Raw genomic sequence first — 22,631 nt, 5'->3', positions numbered from 1 at the left:
TAAAGTAATCGAAGATCTCTCATCAGTAATCAAATCGGTCAGTGTAATGTGACTTTTCAGCAATTTTCCACAATTTATATGGCTGATTCACCTCCAACTTCAACTCCAGAGCTTGCAGCAAGCACCGCCGAAGAAACTGCAGTTCAAGACAGTTCTGTAAGCACCGAAACCGTTGTTCGAGGTACAGTAGGCATTTTATAGGAAGTATAATCTCATTGGTAACTTTCAACTCACCTGATATCTCGACATACTTCACTCGATTAGCTTATTTTTTCCAGTTGACTTAGCATTTTAAGCGCTCAGAGGAAATTAAAATAATTGCAAAGATAGTTTATGTTGATTTTATGGTAGTATTGGCATGTAGAATGGCTCATCAGGCATTAGATTCTACCGAATTTCATAACACTGACAACCCAAGCGAAGATCTCTCATCGAATTTGCTCAGTTTTCGGTCAGTTTAACGTGACTTTTCGGAAATTTTCCACAATATATACATGGCTGATTCACCTCCAACATCTGTGACAGAGCTTGCAGCAAGCACCCCTGAAGAAACTGCAATTCAAGATAGTTCTGCGAGCACGAAAAACGTTGTTCAAGGTAACAGTAGGCAATTTTTATATCTCATTGATAACTTTTAACTCAGCTGATATCACGACACACTTCACTCGATGAACTTATTGTTTTCCAGTTGACTCAGCATTTTAAGCGTTCAGAGGAAATTAAAATTGCAAAGATAGTGTATATTATCGCTATGGTAGTATTGGCATGTAGAAGAGTTCATCAGGCATTCGATTCTACCGAATTTCAGAACTTACACTGAAAACCTTCGACTTCAGAACTTCACGCAACTCTCCATTTCCATTCCTTAAAAAAACCATATTTTTTACCTAAGCCAAACAGCACTGAGGAAATTTCCCCCCTAATTTGTGACGACAGTGGCTAAGAAGATGTTGATAATGCTGTTGGTAATTTACGCCTCACTGTTTAACGTTTACTTCGACGTTTCTCATTTACATATATATGCATATAATACTTTATTTTAAAAAATAACAAGCGCTATTCAAATATGCACTGTTACTGAGAAAAAGAAAACCCAAAAGTTAGCCCTACATTAAGGATCTAAATAGAAAAGAAACTACTATATAAATTTATTTAAAAAAATAATAGAAATACACATTTATATAAATTAAAGTGAGTTTATAAAAAAATATATGAAAGTCACAGAAAAAGTATGTGGCTAACCTAGCAATCCAGGTGTTTTCACAAATTATCTGTTTGTAGAACACCAATTGTTTTGGCTAAAAAACTCCAGCCAAAATCATATTGCAAGCAATTTTCACCTCAGGTTTTCCAACTTTGAGTCACTTTGACTGATGACAGTTTTCAAGGCTAATGATTATCACTCAGACAATCACAATACACTATTCAGTGATTATAATTATATTAATGGGCTTGAACTACCAGTTATTGATAGAGAAGGTCCAACATTGGATCAGAATACATCAAATTTTTTTCACCCTCTAGCTCAAATGATATATTGATAGAATGTGCAGTGATATACGAGTCTGGCAGACTCTGCTTAGATTTGTCACTGATGAGGAGTGCAAATGCAACATGAAGTACAATGCTTTGATTAACCTTGTAACTTCCAAAATTTTATTGTTGATTCTCCCCTCCAGTTGCTACACATTTCCTTGTAAAGTTATTTTGAGAATTTAGTGTAAAATTGAGATAACAACTTCTAATTGATTAGTTTGAGTATTCTCATCACCTATTGGCCAGATAATGTATGGACATTGTAGGGAGAAGTTAGTCATTAATCATTTCTGAAAGTTGAAGGGTTAAACTCCATGTACGATCTTAATTTCAGGAACTGGATTATCAGTGGAACAGGGAATAAAAGAAAAGGAATGTACAAATATTCAATCAGCAGATGAATCTAGGGTAACATTAGAAGCAACTGATGTAAAATTAGTAAAAGACAAAGTTGCATCAGGATCAGGGACAGCGGTCGATGCCTATGAAGAAATTACAAAGAGTGAAGTCACATCATTGGATGATTGGGAGGATGTCCATCAATCATGCTTGTCGGAAATCCCACCAATTGATCCGAACATCTTGAATGAATTAGAGATAAGAGCCAGTGACATAGCGGAGAACTTGGACCATATGCTTAGAACTTTAGGCAACAGTTTGAAGGCCATGTCTCAAGTGAGCACAGATTGCCTGAGTGCTTACAACAATTGTGTCGATCATGTGAGCGAGGCAGTGGATGTCAACATTAAATCTATGTACACTCTGATTGCAAGATGTGAAGAACTGAATGTGAGCCTGAAACCAGTTCAAAACTTGGCTGAACAAGTTAAGGAAATTAAGAGAACGTTGGATGTTTTTGAAGCAGTTTGCAAGTGACTATATGGACTAAAATCCCCTCTTGCATTCAAGACTAACCTTCTTCCTAAGCAAAGAGATTTTTTTATATTTGTACAGCAAGTTCAAGGCATTTCTTAAATTGAATTTCTCAGACAATTTATTGTGGTATTCATGTTAGTTACAGGTTGTTTGCTTTCATGTGCAAAAATAGTTTTTCTGCTTCTTCACTGTGGCTGTTAAAGAAGATTAACCCTTTGATTGCGCTTAAAAGCAACTACCATCTGATTGGCTACCCAAGCGGGCAAGATGGGCCCATCTTCCCTACATGGGATTGCCCACATTGATCCCTCGCATGAAAAAAAATAATTAGAACTAAGTTTGTAATTGTTGGACAATTTCGGAGATAGAAATGCAAAAAGTGGCAGAAGATAGTCAAAACAAAGAAAACAGAAACAACTCTCATGAGTTTGTGCTGCAAACACAATTGGCTTTTTTTCCTGTCTCTCAAAGTAAAGAAGTGAATCTTAATTCTTAATAACGTGAAATCTTTTTGCAATATAATAAATCCTTTATTAACCAAGCTTGTTCAGTCAAGATGGCTTGATATTAGCCTCGTTCTTTTTTGGCATTTTTATGGACCTCAACTTCATCTCAGTCCATAAAAGTGCATAAAAAAGACCTCGGCCAATATCCAGCCATCTTGACCTCACGCTTGCTTAATATTGCATGTATATCAGTCTGAATAACACATTAAGGTCACAAAAATAAGAGATGATCACCAACTAAAGTGGTTCTTGATCGCTAAACAAGCTCTCCTTGTCAGCACCTTAGCATGGGGAAAGCTTGGGAGTTGGTTTTTGACTTATCATTCATGGGGGATTTGCTTTTTTACATAAAAGTGGACATCTGGTTGAGTTAATATCAGGCTGGATTTGTTTTCGACTTAGTCATTAATTCAAAATTGGTGACTCATCCAGCCCAAAAAATTTGGTTCACACATGAACGTACGACCGTCCACATGTACAAGATTCCAGTTTTAGCATGCACAAACAGTTGAATTGCAGGCACATTTCTTTGCATTAATCATCCAGAAGGGGTATCCCTGAGGAGGAAGGAGAACGTCATATGCATGCGTGCTTGTGTGGCAGTCTGTGACTAAGAAATTGGGTGCACTTGCGCTAGTAAACAAAGGAGCAGCCTCATGAAGTGCGCATACTCGAATTCGGTGTCCAGGTGCAGTGTACCGCGGGCTCTAAGTTAGGCATAACACGAGGGCTTCACGTGGGCTGGCTGGTGTGGAGCCCGCGTCAGCAAGGGTTTTGAGCGGGATATCAGGCCGATTGAGTCGACATGGAAATATCATTTTTAAGTAATTTTCGTTTTTCCCATCAACTTACAAAGTATCAATATTGATAGAAAAAGTTATATCAACTGGTAGAGTTTATCTTAATTCAAATTTTTTGAGACTAGGTTGAAGTGAGCCGAGGCGGGAAATGGAGAAAAGAAGCTAAAGCGTAGAGCAAATCGTGAGCGGCGCGTGAGAGGGTGAGAAAGGACTGGACCAAATAGCCAGAAACACAGGGAAAAGGAAAGCGGAAAAAACGACACAAGAAATAACTTGAGTAAAAAGGCGAAATTCTGACGAAAAGCAAAGTGAGAAGGAAGATAAAGAGCTCTAGAAAATAGACTGAGAAACGCGGAGAAACTACAAAGGAATCGCGGAAGGAAGGGAAAAGGCTGGGAGGTAAAATAAGTCTTATCTGAGTTTTTCCTCAAGCTGATACTTGGGAAAATTCGAAATTTTTTCGTTTGATACGATTTTCAGTTTATGACTCATAATTTCGATGCGGGCAAAAAAATTAAATTACGTTGCAGTAAAATCATTTGGCATTCGTCGTTTAGAAACCTTCGCGCCGTTTCATTGCTCAAACAAGTTACGAGCCTTCGTATTCGCCAAATTATTTCTTTTCTTTTCGTTTGGAATGTTTAATTCAGTCGTGATGTTTAGAGAAACAAAAGTTACTGTACGGATGATTTTTTGGTGAAATCCGCACAAGCCTGACCATTTTTCCCGGAAAGTTTTCAATATGATTAACAATTATTCCACGAGCGCGCGTTGGATATGAGATGATTGATAGCCAACGTGGCGCGTAGTGCCGAGTTGGCTATAATCATCTCATATCCAACAAGCGCGAGTGGAATAACTGTTTTATTAAAAACGTTTAATTAAATTATTAAATTTTATTAAATTTTTAGCTCCCTTTTAATTTTAAGCTGACACGTACGCTTACCATATTTGTAGATTATGGTATATTGGCTCATATACCTTAATGGCTAAGCCAATAAAAAGTCTTGAATTGCATTATCCAATGATCCAGTTTTTAATAATATGATTTATTAAAAACTGGATCATTGGATAATGCAATTCAAGACTTTTTATTGGCTTAGCCATTATGGTATATGAGCCAATATACCATAATCTAATTTCTGTACATTGTTAAATCCGGTTTCTTCTCACAAAATAAAGTCGAGAAGATTTGTCTAATAGCTTGGGGGCGTTTTTTTAATAAAACAATTATTCCACTCGCGTTTTTTGGATATGAGATAATTATAGCCAACTCGGCGCTACGCGCCTCGTTGGCTATCTATCATCTCATATCCAACACGCGCTCGTGGAATAATTGTTAAATAGCCAGGGAACAAATTAAGTGATCTTCTGTCCTTCACTCCTCAGTTAACTTACCTGACCTTAACCTTAAATCCTCTCTGTGCCAGGGGGCACATAAGGCTTGGACGTCTCTCTTCCACTGTGCTCGGTCTGCAGCTGCATGGTGTACAGCACTCCATGTTTTCCAGCCTGCGCCGTTTCTCTCCTTTTCCACCATTCGCCGCCGTGTTGTTTTCGGTCAGCCTCTTTTCCTTCTTCCCTCTGGTGTCCTCACGTTCCAATGTCCAATGGCGAGGGTTGTTCTGGGGCTTGCTAAGGATCTCGTCGGACGATGAGCTTCCCGAAGGCTTTGACCCATCGTCGTCGTGGTACCGGTGTCGGCGATCCCCGCTCCCCCCTAGTCTTGATTCATATTGACGCCCGTAGTTTCTGTAACTGATAATTTTTTCCAGGAGTAGGAGGACCAGGGTTTTCTGTCAGGGTTTTCCTTGCCCGAGACTACATTGGTCCACGACTCCGTTATGGAGTACCCTCCAATCCGCCACCCAGGAGGACGCGCCGCAACGCCGTGCTTTCCCAGCGCGAGGCCTCAGTTAACTACCCCATGGTTTATCTGCTATTCATTTAAAAGATTCGCTCCTATTTCGAAGACGCGTGGTTTTTATCCTAGGATTTGAACTAGTGGCCTTTCCGAAAATAAAAATGTAAATGGTTGAGTGAGCGACGTTCATTTTTACATGTAACTTTGTCGCAGTAATTTGATTTTGACAATATTGTAATGTGAGAACCCGTCAAAGTTGTGATACAAACAAACTCGCAGGTTTCACTGCGAAAGAGTGAACAGCATTGTTTAGTCGAGGTCTAATGATTTCAAGCTTTCTACTCAATTCCTTCGAACTGCAAGAAACGGTTCGCTTTGCAAAACATGGTGCAATTTTCTCTTCGCCCATCATCTCTAAAACGTAAGTTGATGCTCGGGTTTTGATGAACAGGCTTGTGATGCGGTAATCTTTCTTCTAACGCTGGAGACTTTACTTTACACACAAAAAACTTGACTGGAGTATAATATAATTATATTTATTTGTTGTCTTTCTCGTCTATTTCACTATGTGTCTTAATTCATATACAGTGATATATATAAAGAATAATCACATGACATGGTCAAGGGTGTGTTAACCGATAAAATACAGGTTATCAAATAGCTGGTCTCCCTCTTTTCTCCAGTTTCTCTCTGAGTTCCAACCCATCTCCATGTACTTAGGAGACTATTCTTGGTAAACAGGTTCAGTGAATAGTTTTGAGTAAATCATCCTATAATTTTTCGCTGAGTTTAAGGGAATGTAATGTATTGCAATGAATTATACGTCTTTGCTCTAATGATATGCTAAATTAAGCAGATCATCGTCAAAGTAATAATTGTGAAGCGTAACTCTTCGGTTAATCATTAATTACCAGAATATTGCATTTCAGTTAATTCTGTTTCCTTTAGGAAAAAAATGGAGAATTTTGTTCATGAGTGCTTCAGAATGGTTTTTCCTCATGTAGGGTGAAGATTCTCAACTAATCAACGTGAATTTCTATGATCCTCTGGGTAGTAATACAGTCGAACCTGCATTAAGCGGTCACCCACGGGGAATGGTAGGGTGAGCGCTTCAGACAGGTTGACCGTTCGACAGAGGTTCTTCAGAATAAGTGTATTGTAAGAAACGATGCAAAAACGCTATATTATGCCATAATCGTGCATAATCGTTCATCTTGTGGATGAACTTTTGTTTCACGTGAGGACACACAGGAGAAGATAGCTCGCTTTCGCCTGTTAGAATCTTTTGTACCTCTTTCCTTGTCCAAGTTTCCTTGTTTCCCGTCATTTTCTACCTGTTCTTCCCAGCATGCGGTAAGCGTTGAGGGGACCTCTGGGCGTGGCATTCTACAGCCCCCGCGTTCGGTGTCGTTGCCATTCGTTTGAGTCCAAGCCTCTATCGACATTCTTATGATTGAAAGAACGATCTCTGCACCTTCCTGATCATATGAAATGTTTCGTCTTGTTTGGCCCTCAAGCAGATCGAGTTCAATTGCATAAGTGTTCCCTACTCTCTCGTGTTCTGTTCTAACTATGACGTCATCATTATGCCTAGGTCTTGCGTTGATTTTGACTGCGGAGTTCTCCCTAAAGTCGCTAGATCCTAGGGGATCTTTCAGAAACTGCCTGAGAGCGGACTGCAGTCGACTGTTTCGTAAATAGTAAATAATCGGGTTCATTGCACTACTGAGATAGAGACTGTAGATTGCAAAGAATCCAAACCAGACCTCGGCCGTTGAGCCTTCTTCTGAATCCACCACTGCGAAAAGGATGGCGGGAACATGAGCGAAGAAGTTGGTAGCGATTGTTATGGCAATGGTTTTGCAAGCTCGAATGTCGCGTTTCAAACGAAATTCGGCTTGACGAGGGCTTAAGTTCATCTCAGCTAGCTGCAAAAATGGGAAAAAAAAACTAAATTACGATTTTCGTGACGCACACTCTCAACCCATTTCTCCCCTTGGCCTGTCCTCATACTGTCTATTTTTTCGACGCGGAGGGATTGTGGGTAGGAGGGCAGAGTGGTCATGAAACCAAAACAAAAAGCTTCAGAGCATGCAGGGGGTAGGAAAGGAATCCAAACTTTGATTTAGACAAACAAAAACTTGAACATAAATAGGCATACAAATGTTTCAAGTCAAGTAGATCTTAAATACGTCATATTGAGTAGAAGGGTGCAATCCTGTCATTGCACGAGTTTTGGTGCCTGACAAGTATTTAAAAAATCTGTTCTTAAGGGTGGATCTCCGACCTGCCGAACCCTCCCCGCTAATGTAGACCAGCTGGTGGTCTCACTACCGCGAAGATAATAACAATTCAGCTAGGACGAGGCTCTGTGTACTTTTAGTTTTATAAATATATCTTTATCAAACTCTTTACCTTTTTTCACTCTAGTATACTTAATGTGAAGAAAATTGATCAGGGATTGCTCATTTCAATACCTTTTTCCATTGCGACTTTATTGCGCGAGCCGTCAAGAAGCCAAGAATTGCAACCGATATGATGAAGAATGCCATGAAGGATGCCACAAAATATTTTCCTTGCTCGTAGATTACCGCTCTGTATTCAGTGACATGAGCGTTTCCAAGATCTATGTCGAGAAGGGGAATGGAGACGATAATTACGAAAACAATGCCAATGAACCAAATCAGAAAAACGCACAGCAAGGCTTTCTTGTTGCTTTTCCAGGCATTGTACCTTAGGTCATAGGAAATGGCTAGAAAAATATTTATTATCATTGCCAGCAGCGAGCTGAGGTTAATAGCGATGTAAACTCGATCGAAGAAACTTGTCATGATTGCCAAAGTCTTCCCTCGGAACCAACTAGCCTCTAAGACGGTGTAGGTCGTGTAAAGCGGCACACTGACAATGACATTGACCAAGTCAACCAGAGCGTGGTTGAAAAGGAGAATGTTTGGAACTGTTCGTAACGATTTGAATCTAACAACGATGGCAGTAACAAGGCCATTACCGCAGACAGAAACCAAACCTAAAATGGTGGTTAACCCGGTCATTATCAACTTGGTGAAAAATGGTTTGACCACCAACATTTCGTTACTTTTCCTTAACGATTTTTTAAGGGAGAAAGCACATCTGAAGGTTAGTTCACAATTGATCACTCGTTCAAAGCAACTGAAAATACCTTTTCCGGCTTATTATATAACAAGGAATCTCTAATCAAACACAATGCCCCCTTTTCACACCAACGCCAGCTGGAACCTATATTTTTGATGTTCAAAAGAGCCCTGATTGAAACTCACAATCCTAAAAAGAGGTTGAAATTTGGATCGTTAGCTTTGAATGCTACGATTTAATTTTTAATTTATAATCATGTGTCAGTTAATGGGCATTCATATTTCAGTTATGAAACACAAACTGAATTCTGACGCAGGTGCATTTTTCCTGATAAATCTTTGAATAAATTATGTTCTTCCAGGCACTCATCAGTACTTAAGAGAGGTTGTCACGAAAAATCAAACATTCACCGGCAACAGTCAAAAAATCGAATTGCCTCATATTCTAGTATTGGGTAGGCCTATAGCAAAAACAAACCAAGATAAATGTAGTTTGTTGAAAAATTCCGAGAAAATGGATAAAATTCAATTCACGCATAATTTGCATATATCAAGGGGCGAATTTAGCCCATTTTTGGAGGCCTCGTTTGTACTTGCAAAAGCAATGAAAGACTTACTTATTACACACACTTAAAGAACAATGTCTCCCCTATGTTTTCACAAAAAAGTAGAATCGCTGTTTCAATTCGAAATAAAATACGGATTTTTCTATCTATTTACTTAAGTGCCGTGTGAAAAGTAGGGTAGCTTCAAAAAAATATTTTTATATGTGCTAAGTCAAATAAAAGTTTAATATTTGGCATATAAGAAGTAGAAGTGATGAACTTACCGTTTGTAGGGCTGTTTTTCTGGGGTTTTTGTGCTGCTATGCATACGAGGACTTTAAACTCACAGAAATTTCGCTCTTCGGCGAAGTCGGCGACATAAAAGAATAGACCGACTTTGTTTATCATTTGCAGTTTTTGAGCTTCAGTGGTAATAATGAAGACTGAAATGCTATAAAAACGTTTTAAAAGGACTTGCAATACGATAGAAGTTGTTTCATTGCTCAGTAGCCATTTATTTTAAAGAAATTAATAGACATATTTGTCGATCCGTGACAAGTCTACGCTGGTTGTTTTGTTTAGTTTCAATTAATTTTTTATCTACTGCTTTTTAACAAGAAATGCTATCGAATTCAGTTGTAAAATGAATGGGAAAAAAGAACTTCTTCAGGGCTGGGGTGTTCAAAAGGGGGTTAAGATAACCCAGGATTAGTCTGGAAATTAATTTTACATCTGAAAGCTTTAAAAGAAAATTCAGTTTAATTCCATTTGTCTGCCTACAATTTGATGATTGATTGCTCTAAAAAAAATTGGGAAAATTATCCCAAAACGGCTTTTGAACAGAGAAATATAGAAGCCTGGATTAAAATTTAATCCTGGGTCAGCACTAATCGGCCTTTGAACAACTGGGCCCAGGGCGTTAAACGATATCAGGATTACCTGATCATGATTAATGATCCCGAAGTATAGCTGCACTTGAGGTTGCTAGACTGGTTACGCAATCTTCTCCCTTTCTATTTACCTTCTTTTGGGCCTTAAATCTTCAGAGCTTGAATTCCAGCCATGACATTTCTATCTGGATATCATGGTGCTGTTTTCTATACTTAGTCTAATTAAAATACAGTTTTATTAACTGGGGTATGTAATGAGCGATCGCCAGAATGGACTGGGCTTCGTTCGTAGTATCGCGGGCGCGTACAAAATCCCGACGGCTGAAAACTGAGCCTAGAATGGACCGTAATAATGGACGATTTGATGAAAGAGAAAAGAAAAAGTTGTCGTAATGCATTCCTATTTAGATGGAGCATCCACAGCCCTTAACAATTTCCTGATGGAGTTTGACATAAGGATCTTTAACCTTCTTTTTAATGTGGGTCGTGTCGAGATCGAATGAATTGCAGATTTTATCAAGCATCGCAACCGAGAATTTTTAAGCATGTTTTGTGAGGCCATTTCACAAATGTTATATATGATGCGCATAATGGGATGCTTTAGAGCAATGGCGTCCATGACTTCAATTGATAGTTCGCGGATGTGCTTATCCGCAGGCAAATCATTTACTTCTGTTTCTTCTGGTGTTTCAAAAGTATCAAGATTTTTGGCTTTCGCTAAACGGGAGAAGAATTCGAAGTTGGAAATTTTCTGAGATGAAAGAAAATCGTCCTTTTTAAACGTGCGGGAACCATCGGGATTTGTTACTGTTCTCATCGACTTCGAGACTGCGTGAATCAGCTCTCTGCCCAGTTAAATCGCCATTCTTAAATACGTCTATCAGGTACCGTTTTTGGTTTTCGGTAAAACACTTTTTCTTCCCTGTTGATTTTAGGGCCCAATCCATCGGGAGAACAAACGATGCGTTATTTTCCTGGTGTACACAGGACGATGTGTCTTGATAATCAATATTAACGATCTTACTGCCACGTTGTTCGAGCTTTGAGGCGTATATGACCATGGACCTGTCATAAAGTGTTAGATGCTCAAGACGGTAACTGTGTTTTCCGACATCGAGATGCCTCTCAAGCTAGGAATAACGCTAATACGACTTGAGACAACCTTCTTCTGGACAATAGAGTAAACGTTGATCAATATCGTCGTCAGAACTGCTACCATGATCATCACCACGTGCACCATCATTTTGAAGCTCGTCATCATCGTCATTATCTTTCTCATCCACATTATTTTGACTGTTCGAAGTAGGATACGTTTGAGTGCGACTAACAACGAAAGCACTGCAAGCTGCAGACTGCAAACTTTCTTTGGGTCTAGATGTTACTAGGGCTTTAACAGGAACAAACGAAGAGGTATTTGTGCAATCATTTGGCTTCTTGTCAAGTTTTGGAATACCAGCTAGTAAAGCAACGTCCGTCCAGTCAAAAACTTTTCCGGTTCCAACGTTGTACACTTTCCAAGTCCTCATCCCTTTATCATTGTATTCGATGTTGTTTAATATAATAATAATACTACTACTACTACTAATAATAATAATAATAATAATGGAAACTTTATTTGTGTTTTTAAATGTACAATTGTAAATCTCACTACGTATATGCAATTTACAAATGCTGCTTGAGATTGGCTTATTCAACACACACACAAAGATCAAAATTGCATCAAATCTGGGTTGTCCCAATTCCTATTTCTACAACAAAAGACGTAATATGTTGCTCTAATAGTTATATTTATCATTTTCTTGATTATGTAAAGTTGCTGCTTTTTGGCAATGCCTATGTCATTCATCATAATAATAATTTAATTCTTATATTGCGCGCTTTCCATGAAATTATCAAGCGCGCATTACATCTCAATAATAGTTATTAAAGATATACTATGATAAAATTAAAGCATACAACATATGTTAAGATACTAGCAACTATCATGATAAAATTTTAATAAAAATTAATAAAAAGCTTCCTTAAAGAGGTGCGTTTTCAGGTGGCACTTAAAAATCCCTAGATCTGTAATAGAACGAATCTCACGCGGTAATACATTCCAAAGTGCCGGAGCTGCGACCTGGAATGATCTGTTTCCTAATGTAACCCTATTTCTATAAGTTGGCGTTGCAAGCAACAAACCACCCAAGGAGGATCTTAATTTATAAATTCCTGGTCTTTTAATTGACATAAGTTTTCTTAAATACGTTGGCGCAATTCCATGGATGGCCTTACAAACAAATAACAGAATATTAAAACTAATGGGTTGCCTAACCGGTAGCCAGTGCAGCTCGTATAGCAACGGCGTTATGTGACAGTAGCGTGGCAAGCGACAAACTAGTCTTGCTGCGGCATTTAAAACGTGCTGAATCTTATTCAGATGAGAAACTGGCAAGCCATATAAAAGACTGTTGCAATAATCTACGCGCGAGAGAACAACCGCACGAACGACGGCTTTAGTGGTATCTGTACTTAATAGCCTACGGATTCGACTTATATTATGCAAAGGATACAATGCTGAGGCGCATTGTTTACTTATGTGGAATGACATCCAGATTACGATCAAACCATGACCCAAGATTTCGCGCAACTAATTTCGCCTCTACGACTGTGTCATCTACAGTAATATCATTCAAGTCGACTTTCTCTAATTGTTGCCTAGTACCTATAAGCATTAGTTCAGTGTTATCATCATTTAACATCAGTCGGTCTTCAATCATTCAGTTCCTCAAGTCATGTGTGCAGTCGCGCATAGCATTTAGGGCGGCCTCGTCCTCCCCTTGCACAGCAGGACTAAATGCCAAATACAGCTGTGTATCATCTGCGTAGCAGTGTACACTTGGGAGGTGCTTGCTGACGATATGAAACAGCTTACTGGTGTAAACCGTAAACAGAAGAGGCCCGAGACAACTTCCTTGAGGAACTCCTTGTCTGAGTGGAAAAGCAGATGATAGGCCATCATTCATAGTGACACGTTGTGTGCGATCCGCAAGGTACGACGCAAACCATTTATGCTGCTTACACCGTCCCGTTTTGTTGTTTTAAAGTTTGAGGTTGTCTGCTTACCACACAACGTATTTGCGACTCCTGCCATGCCTCCATTAGATTCTATTGCAATCTTGATATCTTGCGCTGTTTCGATGTCATTACCGGAATGTAAGAATGCTCTCATGTGGTTTTTGATGGTTGCTGCCTTGCGTTCGCAAGGACCTTTACCTCCTTGAGGGTTAGAAAAGTCGATGCGTGCAAGTTTGACGTCAATATTCTTCGCAATCTGATGAATGCCGAGCACTGTTAGAGCCGAGTGATAACAGCCAGCATTATCTTGTTTCATATATATCGACTATAGGCTTGGTCAGTAATATAATCTTGAGCTGTTGGAGAACATAATCAAAACTGGCAAGTACTGTTGGACTATATCTTGAATACAACTTTCGAAGATGTGGGCGAACGTTAACATTTCTTTGCCTTTCTCAAGGGACTTTTTGATTGCCACAGACAAATGCTACGAAATGCCGCGCTTCCCAAACCAGTCTCGTTGGTTTTCGCAGTATTTTTGTGGCAGAAACTCCGTCGCCCAATCTGATACCAGCAATACTGTGTGGTCATCAAGCTGCTTTAAAACGTCTTGCTTTGCACTATCTTGTTTAATGGATCGCAGCAAATGAGCTTTCCAAGCATCAACGTTTTGCACAGCCTGGTCTACCTTGTTCTTCATCTCTTCCTTTGTGAAATAAAGTACATATTTTTAATTATATGTTGATACTACTATTTTACCGAATGACTGTCGATGTCGATCGCTGCACCTATCTTTCCTACTTTCTAATTCACTTAGTCATTTACTTTTTATTCATTTAACTCGCTTTCTCACCAGTTTCGCCTTGATGTCCAATTCATTTATTGATTTCTTACTTCACTCCCACTCAGGATGACTCTTTCAATCATTCTTCTTTATATTCTTGCTTAACCATTTCTTTTTCAGCTCATTTATTCCTTACTGATTCCTAGATCGTTTTGTCGGATAAACAACTGAAGTAATATTAATGCTATACCTTCTATTGTTGTCCGTATTTCTTTCACAACATGAGGAAATATGCTGCATCTATCGCATTTCACACGGTGGCTATGGTCGCGAATTGTTTTGTAGTCAGTATCTTCGACTGAGCTAAGGGCGTAAACTCTAAAGTGATCGGCCATCTCTTTGTTATTTGAGACATGCATCAACGAAACAAAGAAAATTAAAATCAAATGTTTTAACATCAAATCCGCAATCCGCGGACATCAAATCAGACTCACATGCATTGGGTCACTGAACAATCGGCAAGTTGAAAAACTGCAGCGAGAGATAAATATTCCAACAATGTACTAGTCAATCACTATGTCTGTGTTCCTCGTCGCCCGTCCGTCTCCTCGTCGCCCCAGACGGGCGACGAGGAAAGGTGATGTCAGCAATCACATTGCTGAACACCATCGACTTACCAACCACAACATTGACTGGGACTCTGCGCAATGCCTAACCTACAGCACTGACTATTTTCAACGACTGACTCTGGAAAGCTGCTTTACTAACTTAGAACAGACTCCCCTAAACAGATGTCAACAACTACCCGCCCCATACAAACGACTCATTCACGACCTAACCATCACAAACGACCGAAAAAGAACAACCTAACTTTACCGACAGACCGAAACAGACCAATCACGACCGACTTACGTCACTTGAGTCTTACAGCCAATAACATCACGGCAAAACCAACCGATCATTTTACACGAACTGGAATAAGAACATTCTACTGACAACAATCATTCACTTGACTCTGATGATGACTTCCGCACAGGTTGTCGAAACGTCATTCACTGCCACCGACAACAGTCCTTCTCAGGACTACACTCACCCGGACGATCAGACTACACCTTCACATGTTACCCCCGGGTTCAAACCATTTACTAATTTTACATTGCTTTCCTTTCTGCTGTTTCTATCATGGGTAAATTCGGGTTTTTGCCTGAGGTTCTGTAAGAATTCCGTAATTATGTACAATAATTTTCATTGTTAGTGGATTTCAAACAAGTCAGTTGTTTCGTTAGTTTTTGCTAGCACCGTGCTGTTTCTTTATCTAAGAGTTTAACAGCCGGACCTGGTTACGCCACTAATTTTAACATCGTTTCTATTCCATTTAGTTTTTTTGTCATTGTTCGTACTGTTGTTGTTAAATTTGCACATAGATGTTTTTCTTTATTAATTTTGTCATTTATTAATACTTATTAATATTAAGTAATTTTTAATCATTAATAATGATTAATAGTTATTTTATTAGTTATTTTCATTAAAAATTTTATTTGATATTATATCTTATTAACCAAGCGCGAGGGCCGTACTGGGAGAATATTGGCCCGAGGTCTTGACGGTACAGTAATAAATCTCTTATTAACCAAGCTTGCTCGGGACCCTACTGGAAGAATATCGGCCCTCGGTCTTTCTTGTACGGACCTCGCTGCGCTCGGTCCATACTGTCAAGACCTCGGGCCGATATTCTCCCAGTACGACCCTCGCGCTTGGTTAATAAGATATATATCTTTACATCTAAATAGACGTCCATCTGGCAAATAAATTAAATGTGCATACGCTTTGTGGCGTTTAACGTGTAGTTATCTAATATCTACAGTGATGGAATGTAAAAATTTATTTATTGTCGATGACGTGGGAAGTGGTCGCCCAATCTTCTGAGCAACGAGACTCGCTCATAAAGTGTTCGACGAAAAAAACGAAACAAAGAGATAAGTACAAAAATTAGGTAAGAATAAAACATAAAATAAATAAGATAATAGATAAAATATTTGAGGATCTTAATAGAGTATCTAACAGTATTGTACTCTATGAAAGTATATAAAAACAAAAATGAACATTCACATTCATAAGCAGAAGTCCCAGAAGCACTCTTTAAAATCAGTATGAACTAAAATCCTTTGAAATTCGGAAACGTTCTTTCTTTGTTTGATTGAGTTATTCAAGTTGTTCTTGAAATGAGAGACAGTTCAGGAGAACACAAAAGAGCTTAGAAACTTGCGCTACATCAACGCCATCATTTCTGAATTTGTATCCCTTGATTCTTGGTTCAAACAAACTAATCGACCTGCATACAAGAATCAGGAATATATGCAACGTTTTGCTCTAATGATTGCATTGATGCTAAATTATGCAGACCATCATCAGATCATCAAAGTGATACTTGAGATACAATGATATATTCATTGTATCTCATTTATCATATATTCATTGTATCACATATGTTCATTGTATCTCATTTCTCATATATTCATTGTATCTCATTTACCACTTTCACGGGTTTATTACGAATCAACTTAACGGCCTGCTCCCAGTTGGCTTGTTAGCTCAACTAGTAGAGCGCTGCACTAGTATCGCAGAGGTCAGTGGTTCGAGTCCTGTACAGGCCTGATTTTTTTTTTAGGTCTGATTTTCGCTATTGCATAAATAGCGCTATCTACTGCGAGGATCGTGCATCATACGTAAAGTGATACTTGTGAAGTATGATTCTTCAGTCAACTTTAAAAAGAAAAATGAATTGTTGAAATTTAAAAATGATCTCTGGCTAAAATGATTAAAAACTACGAGCTTTCGACTGCCCGAACTGCAGTCTTCGACGGGTAAAATGAATGATAAGAAAGCGATGAGAGAATTTAAATAAAGACATGAACTACGAAATAATGAAAATGTAAATGATTATGAATATTTGTTAAAAAGAATGTTGTATTGTCCAGGTAACGGGCAAGAATTGTTATCTGCGCTAGGTTTCACCGTGGTATGCCACGCTTCTAATGTTTTTCTGGTTCTAAAAGTGCCTTTGTCAATAATTGACGCGTTTTCAAAATCAATGGCGTGGTTGTTGGACCAGGCGTGATTAGCAATCCTAGAACCTTTGGCCGTAGTTTTGATATGATTTCTCAAATGTTCTTTTTTTTCGGTTATTAAAAGCTCGACTGGTTTCCCCAATATAACACGTCTGCGATTCCATCGAAGGTCGGAATTTCGGAGCTGGGAACTGTTGTTGTAGAGTGGTAAATGGTTTGTTTACAACTGTGACATCATGTTTTTTAAGGACACGTGACGGTCAAAGGTTCAGTTACTCCTTTGATGTAAGGAAGAGAAGCGAAAGATTTGCGTGACTCGAATTGTGTTCATGAGTGTCTTAGTATTGTTTATTCCTCATGTAGGATGAAGATACTCCTCAACCAATCAACGTAAATTTCTACGATCCTCTGAGATTTAATTCGGTCAGCGGTCACTCAAGGGGAATGATGGGGTAACCGCTTCAGAAAGTTTGATCGCTTATACAGGTTCGGAAAAATAGTTGTATTGTAGAAAAAGATTCAAAAACGCCATCTGTAGCCATGATTGACCACTTAATGTAAAAGAACTCGCTTAAGCCCAGCTCGCACTAGATCTTTTTTTGTATGTTTAAGTGAAAAATATGTCAACAAGTAGCGTAAAGTAAGTGCGACCCCAACTGGAGAAACTCAACAAATTCTCGCCTCCAAATTTTAGCAAAACAAACGTTCGTGTTTTATCAACCTCTTAACTGTTATGAAAAGCAAAATTTCGGGCTAAAATTTCCTCTGGAAAAAAATTTAAGGTCCGGTAATCTATTTTGGACTCAGGAAAGGGTGAGCACGACCGCTTAGTTGTGGTAAATGCTTAATAGAGGTGAAAATTACCGTACGAATTGAATAAGAAAACATTTCTGTACTTTAAAAACCGAGAAATTAAGGTGGTACTTGAGTGCCACCTTAATTCTATGTCAATTCCCATTGTACCTTAAGAAGGCTGGTTTGGCCAGCCGAAATATAGTGCTCAGTCTTAAAACTTATCTATGTTGTATCGGTCTTGCCTCTATATTGATAAATTATTACTTACCAGATCTTGACTAAAATGTTTTGACGGTCTGATGCAACTTCTCAAACAAGTAATATCTAGATTTAGCCAAGCCTAAAAGTGGAGCTCCCAAGTTCTTAATAATTTATTAATGATAATATAAAAGATGTGCATTTGCCAAGACTCGCCTGAGACACCCCTCCCTTCGTTTTGATAATCTCCCCTACCCTCCCCGTGCAATCTGAAGGCAGTACGTACGATCGGTCAGTCTCGTGACAACCAAACGAAAAGAGGTTGACCATGTTCCATGGGTATGGGGCTGTGCCCCAAGCGCGCTTGGCGTGTGTGGGAGCCCCGCTATTACATACAAGAGTGATCGGCTTTCGTAGCTTTTGAGTTTTCTGTAGATATAATGTTTCATGAGGTGTCCATTTGTCCATTTCAGGCCCTCTCGACCGAGGTGGATTTAATGCTGACCGAAAGTGATCCCCTGTTGCAATCTCGTGATAAGAAGGAAACTATGGCTCCCATAATCTTGAAGTGTTTTCTCCTGTTTTTGCCAGCATTTTTGGCGTGCATTCTCCAAGCGAACGGGAATGAAAACCTTGCTTCTGTGGTACTTGGTAGTGATGGCGAAACTTTGCTTTTAAAACCTGGATATGATTCCTCTCAGCCGATGGTCGCCTGGGGTAAATTCGATGATAAGATCAACTGCACCGGGTGAGTGCAGCACGTCTAAAATATCTTTAGTCCATACATAGTTAGTAGCTAATGATGGTCCATATTACGTATGTGGAATTTTTTTTATTTTTTTTTTTTATCATATTTAAAATGATCCAAAAGAATTCTTAAAAGCCTGTGGGAAGAGTGGAGGAGTTTTTAAACCGCTTGTGCATCATATGACAAGCATATTGTTATTGGATCCAACAGGGAAACTCTAATCTCATGCAAGTTGTAGGAATCTTTCTCTGAGGGTCCCCCAAAAAAAAAAACACTTACCGGCACTGTTCATGGAGATGCACGTATTAGAATTAAAAAAAAAGGTCTGCGTCGGGCCAGTAGCCCAGACAGCCTGAGCGACGAAATATTTCTACTCTCCCTTCACCCAGGATGGGATGCTAGTCCATCACATGGTTACTCCCAGTTTTTAAGAGTCTGTCCGCGTAAGAACGGACGACTCGAATTTCGGCAGGTCACAGAATTCCCTCAAATTTTTACTGTGAGATATTTGATCTATTCTATCGGCAAAAATTGTATTTATTTGGTTCGTAATGCTATTTTATCAAATTTTTGGCGACGAGATGAGAGGACGGTCAAAAACAAAGAAAAATGTTTATTTCAGAGTTAATTTTCAGCTTTTCGCTGGAGGGTCTAAACACTTACGCATTTGTTCAAATAGCACAAATCGGACATACGGTATTATTTTACATCTCTTCTGTTGATTAGCAGCAAATATGTAAATTCTGACCAAACAATGAAGAATTACGCTGTTTTGAAAATTAAATACCACACGAACAGCACTTTCCAAATTTGAGCTAGTGTGCTGTTGTTCCAAGACGCTTTTCTCAAAAGTATAACAGGATATGGAGTCCTCACCACTGTCCATGTTTAGTACTAGGGCTGGTTTGCCGAAAACAACAAAAAATTTATGGCAACTAGTCTTTTCGAGCTACAGGAGCTCGATGAACTTTGCTAATTTTCAATGTTCAAAGTGCATATGACTTAATTTATGTATATTTGTGGTTACTCCATTTCTCGCTCAAAATCAATGTTTGAGGCAATGCTTATTATCAAAACTAGCACGGTTGTTTTGTTAAGGTGAAGATGTCCATAAATTCATCTAAACTTGCCCCAAAGTTAGCAATTACGAAGGTAGAAATGAACATCTTCTGTGTGAAGTCATTTGACTGTCTCATGCGAGCTGAAACATGTTGTCAAAATTTCATTAAGTTGGTCTGGACCGCTGTCTTATGCTGTAAAAAACTAAAATTGCTGTCAGTTATAGATTCAGAAACGCTCATTCAAAATATGTTATTATGGAGAGAACTTCATGTCTTACCAGAGATCTCCACCAGATCGGATTGATTCAGTCATGTGTCACGCTCTTTACATTAAATGTCACGGATTCAAATTTAACTACATCGCAACGGAAATGGTTTGCGTCAAGAGTGATACTTTTCCAATTTTCACTTTATTTTTATTGTAGAATTTATCTCATTAAGGACCAAAAAGTAATTATTTTGTAGACAATTACGATGATGTCGATTTTAGGTGGCAAGCGGGTTGAAATGCGCGTGTTTTTACGTGATATCGTAAAGTAGTAATAGGTAAAGTAAAAGAAGTAAAATACAAAATCAGTGGCCACAAAAAGATTAATGAATTAAGTTTTCTCTTTAGTTTCGAAACTCATAGCCGGTGATTCACCGTCTCTTTGTCTCTCTAAATTCAAATGACCTTTTCGTACATGGTTATTATAGATTATAAGTAAACGAGTTTGGAGAGATTTAATTACATCGCGTGACTTATATATGGGTTTCAAAATATTGATTGATTGAGTCGGCGGAAGCATTTGCCGCTATGCTTCTATGTTTTCGCCATTTTCCTCTATTTTTATATTTTCTTTGTTTTATCAACTAGTCTCTTTGCTACCAGAAAAGTAAAGCTCTACTCCTCGACATGTTCTGAAACCCTGAGTACGCCGAACCAGTCCTAATCAAAACGGATCAAACAATGTTCTACATTCTTATTTAAGACTTTAGACCTTTTCTTATCAGTTACAGTCACATCCTTCTAAGAATGTGGAGAGTTTAGTTACCAGATCTTTTTTCCTATCTCGGGAACCATATGGAATCTCCAAAAATTTAAGCATCTCCTTAAGCATGACTACGCTGAAAGTTTCAAGTTTCTTATCGCGTGAGAGGTCACACAAGCAGTGTGAGTCATAGCAAATAGGGTGCTTTAGACCAAGCTGACCGGCAACGTTTTCCAACATTTCACGTCTTTCTTGCTCCTCTTCCTCTGCGTAAACTTCCTCCAGTTCAATTTCTCGGCTTCCCTGTCTTCTTCTTGCAGCCCCCAGTCTCGAGAAAAACCCCTGCACTTGAGTCTTCGTTAGCCAGTCCTTCCTTTCAAACATGCGGGAACCATCTGGGTTTCTTGCCGTTCTCATGTCTGCAGCTACTTTTCCGGGATCTGCCTTCGTACCGGTTCTCTCTCCAAGGTCAAATTTCGTTGTAAGATAGTGATACTGTTTAACTTCAGAAGTGAAACGCACGGCTTCCTGGCTTATGTTGTGCCCAACCAAGCAGCATATCACTGCTAGGACTACCAGCTTCTTGCTGGTGCTGTCGCTCGTCACTAGATTTTACTGGTGCGCTGTCGATTTCCTCGTCGTTAACACGGAGGAATTTTTCCGCCCAGTCTCTTCTAAGTTTGTCGTACACTGTATCAGAATTTCGGAGAATTTGGCAGTGCTCGCCCACATCGAGGTGACTTTCTAATTCACTGAATTTCTTGAACACCATATTGCACCCTGGGTCAGAACAGACGAAAAGACCATTCGCTTGTTCACCATCATTATTTTTTGTCGCCTTATGGAGCCGAGCCTCTTTGAGCGGAAAGAATTTTTCATCAACAACGATGCATGAAGGACCTTGAGGCCTGGCGACTAAGTCTTGGTAAGGAATCAGCCTTCCCTGCCCGATGCCATAAGCTCTCCGTATTCACATTCCTTCCCCCTCAAACTTGAAGTTGTGATATTTACTAAAACCGTGTATCTTTTGTACTTCAAGTGTTTTTTTAGTTTCATTTATCGAGCAAACGCAGGCAGTTGTACCTCTAACAGGACATTCTGAGAGTGCTGCACGCATATCTTTGGCAGAAACTACACCATGTACCTCGTTACAGTATCGTCGGATTGTTGACTTCATCGGGCAAAGAATCCGATCACAGACATCTTTTCCATACTGGGGTTCGGAAAAGTCATATCGCATCTCTGCAATGCCAATTTGTTTCCCTGCATCCCTAACGGCCGACAAGATAAGGTTGTTATAGTAACATCCTGCTTCATCGCTCCTTAGGTAAATTTCACTAATTTGGGGGTGTTCCTTCTTTACAACCTCCAGTGTGTTCTCAATAATGGAACAAACTGCATACCAGTCCTGCTGGCACGAGTCGAAGATATGAGCGTACGACGTCAGCTCAACTTTTCCAGAAGTGGTATTCTTAGATATGAGGGTGGATATATGCCAGCTAATCCCACGCTTTCCAAACCAGTCGGATTGTTTCTCACGATATTTCATTTGGAGAAACTTCATTGCCCAGTCCATAATCAGAATAGCAGACTCCGCATGTGGTAACTTCAGTGTATCTTGTTTCGCCTTCTCCTGGTTTATTGAGCGCATGATATGCGCTTTCCAAACCAAAATATTTTCCTGGGCCTGGTTGAAGTCTTACAGGAGATCTTCTAGTTGGTCTAAGTTGTAAGGTGTCCATGATGAACCTGCGATTCCTTGTCTCACATCTTGTAAAACCTTCTTCAGCCCTTGACAGTCACCGCAAGTGGATTGGTGCTC

General features: G+C 39.2%; 3 protein-coding genes and 1 pseudogene across 5 annotated transcripts in view; 2 read left to right on the top strand and 2 right to left on the bottom strand.

The window, feature by feature from the left end:
• The first annotated feature begins 19 nt into the window (after window positions 1-19).
• LOC111339818 (uncharacterized) lies at window positions 20-4,404 on the top strand. 3 transcript variants are annotated; one of them, XM_022946537.2, is made up of 3 exons: window positions 20-181; window positions 526-597; window positions 1,871-4,404. In XM_022946537.2, exons 1-3 carry the CDS (start codon window positions 79-81, stop codon window positions 2,410-2,412), a joined length of 717 nt encoding a protein of 238 aa, XP_022802272.2. In that variant the 5' UTR covers window positions 20-78; the 3' UTR covers window positions 2,413-4,404. The 3 variants fall into 3 exon arrangements, with proteins under 3 accessions (XP_022802272.2, XP_022802274.2, XP_088616323.1); XM_022946539.2 differs by lacking the exon at window positions 526-597; XM_088760197.1 differs by lacking the exon at window positions 20-181 and having other exon boundaries at window positions 238-597.
• A 2,362-nt stretch (window positions 4,405-6,766) lies between these two features.
• Window positions 6,767-8,668, bottom strand: LOC111339810 (galanin receptor type 1). Its single transcript, XM_022946529.2, has 2 exons — window positions 8,060-8,668; window positions 6,767-7,510 (listed from the first exon to the last, which is right to left on the bottom strand). Exons 1-2 carry the CDS (start codon window positions 8,666-8,668, stop codon window positions 6,767-6,769), a joined length of 1,353 nt encoding a protein of 450 aa, XP_022802264.2.
• Window positions 8,669-18,497: 9,829 nt separating this feature from the next.
• Window positions 18,498-22,631, top strand: part of LOC148730434 (putative aminopeptidase PLBD2) — a 20,609-nt gene continuing 16,475 nt past the window's right edge. The window contains exon 1 of the mRNA XM_088760862.1: window positions 18,498-18,777. Within this exon, the coding sequence (XP_088616988.1) occupies window positions 18,527-18,777 (251 nt within the window). The 5' untranslated portion in view covers window positions 18,498-18,526. The remainder of the gene's footprint in view (window positions 18,778-22,631) is intronic.
• Window positions 20,828-22,631, bottom strand: part of LOC148730437 (uncharacterized) — a 4,014-nt pseudogene continuing 2,210 nt past the window's right edge.

Source organism: Stylophora pistillata, chromosome 5, assembly GCF_964205215.1.
Source record: "Stylophora pistillata chromosome 5, jaStyPist1.2, whole genome shotgun sequence".
NCBI lineage: Eukaryota > Metazoa > Cnidaria > Anthozoa > Scleractinia > Pocilloporidae > Stylophora > Stylophora pistillata.
Note: the sequence above shows the minus strand (reverse complement) of the source record. Positions and strands in the feature narration are given on the sequence as shown.

What these genes read in the sequence shown, in the direction of transcription:
- LOC111339810 (XM_022946529.2), bottom strand. Translation starts at nt 8,668, where the DNA reads ATGTTGGTGGTCAAACCATTTTTCACCAAGTTGATAATGACCGGGTTA. An exon ending in TAAAGTCGCAATGGAAAAAG is followed by an intron (nt 7,511 to 8,059) that starts GTATTGAAATGA and finishes CCATTTTTGCAG; the next exon opens with CTAGCTGAGATGAACTTAAG.
- LOC111339818 (XM_022946537.2), top strand. Translation starts at nt 79, where the DNA reads ATGGCTGATTCACCTCCAACTTCAACTCCAGAGCTTGCAGCAAGCACC. An exon ending in CACCGAAACCGTTGTTCGAG is followed by an intron (nt 182 to 525) that starts GTACAGTAGGCA and finishes CATCTGTGACAG; the next exon opens with AGCTTGCAGCAAGCACCCCT. An exon ending in CACGAAAAACGTTGTTCAAG is followed by an intron (nt 598 to 1,870) that starts GTAACAGTAGGC and finishes TCTTAATTTCAG; the next exon opens with GAACTGGATTATCAGTGGAA.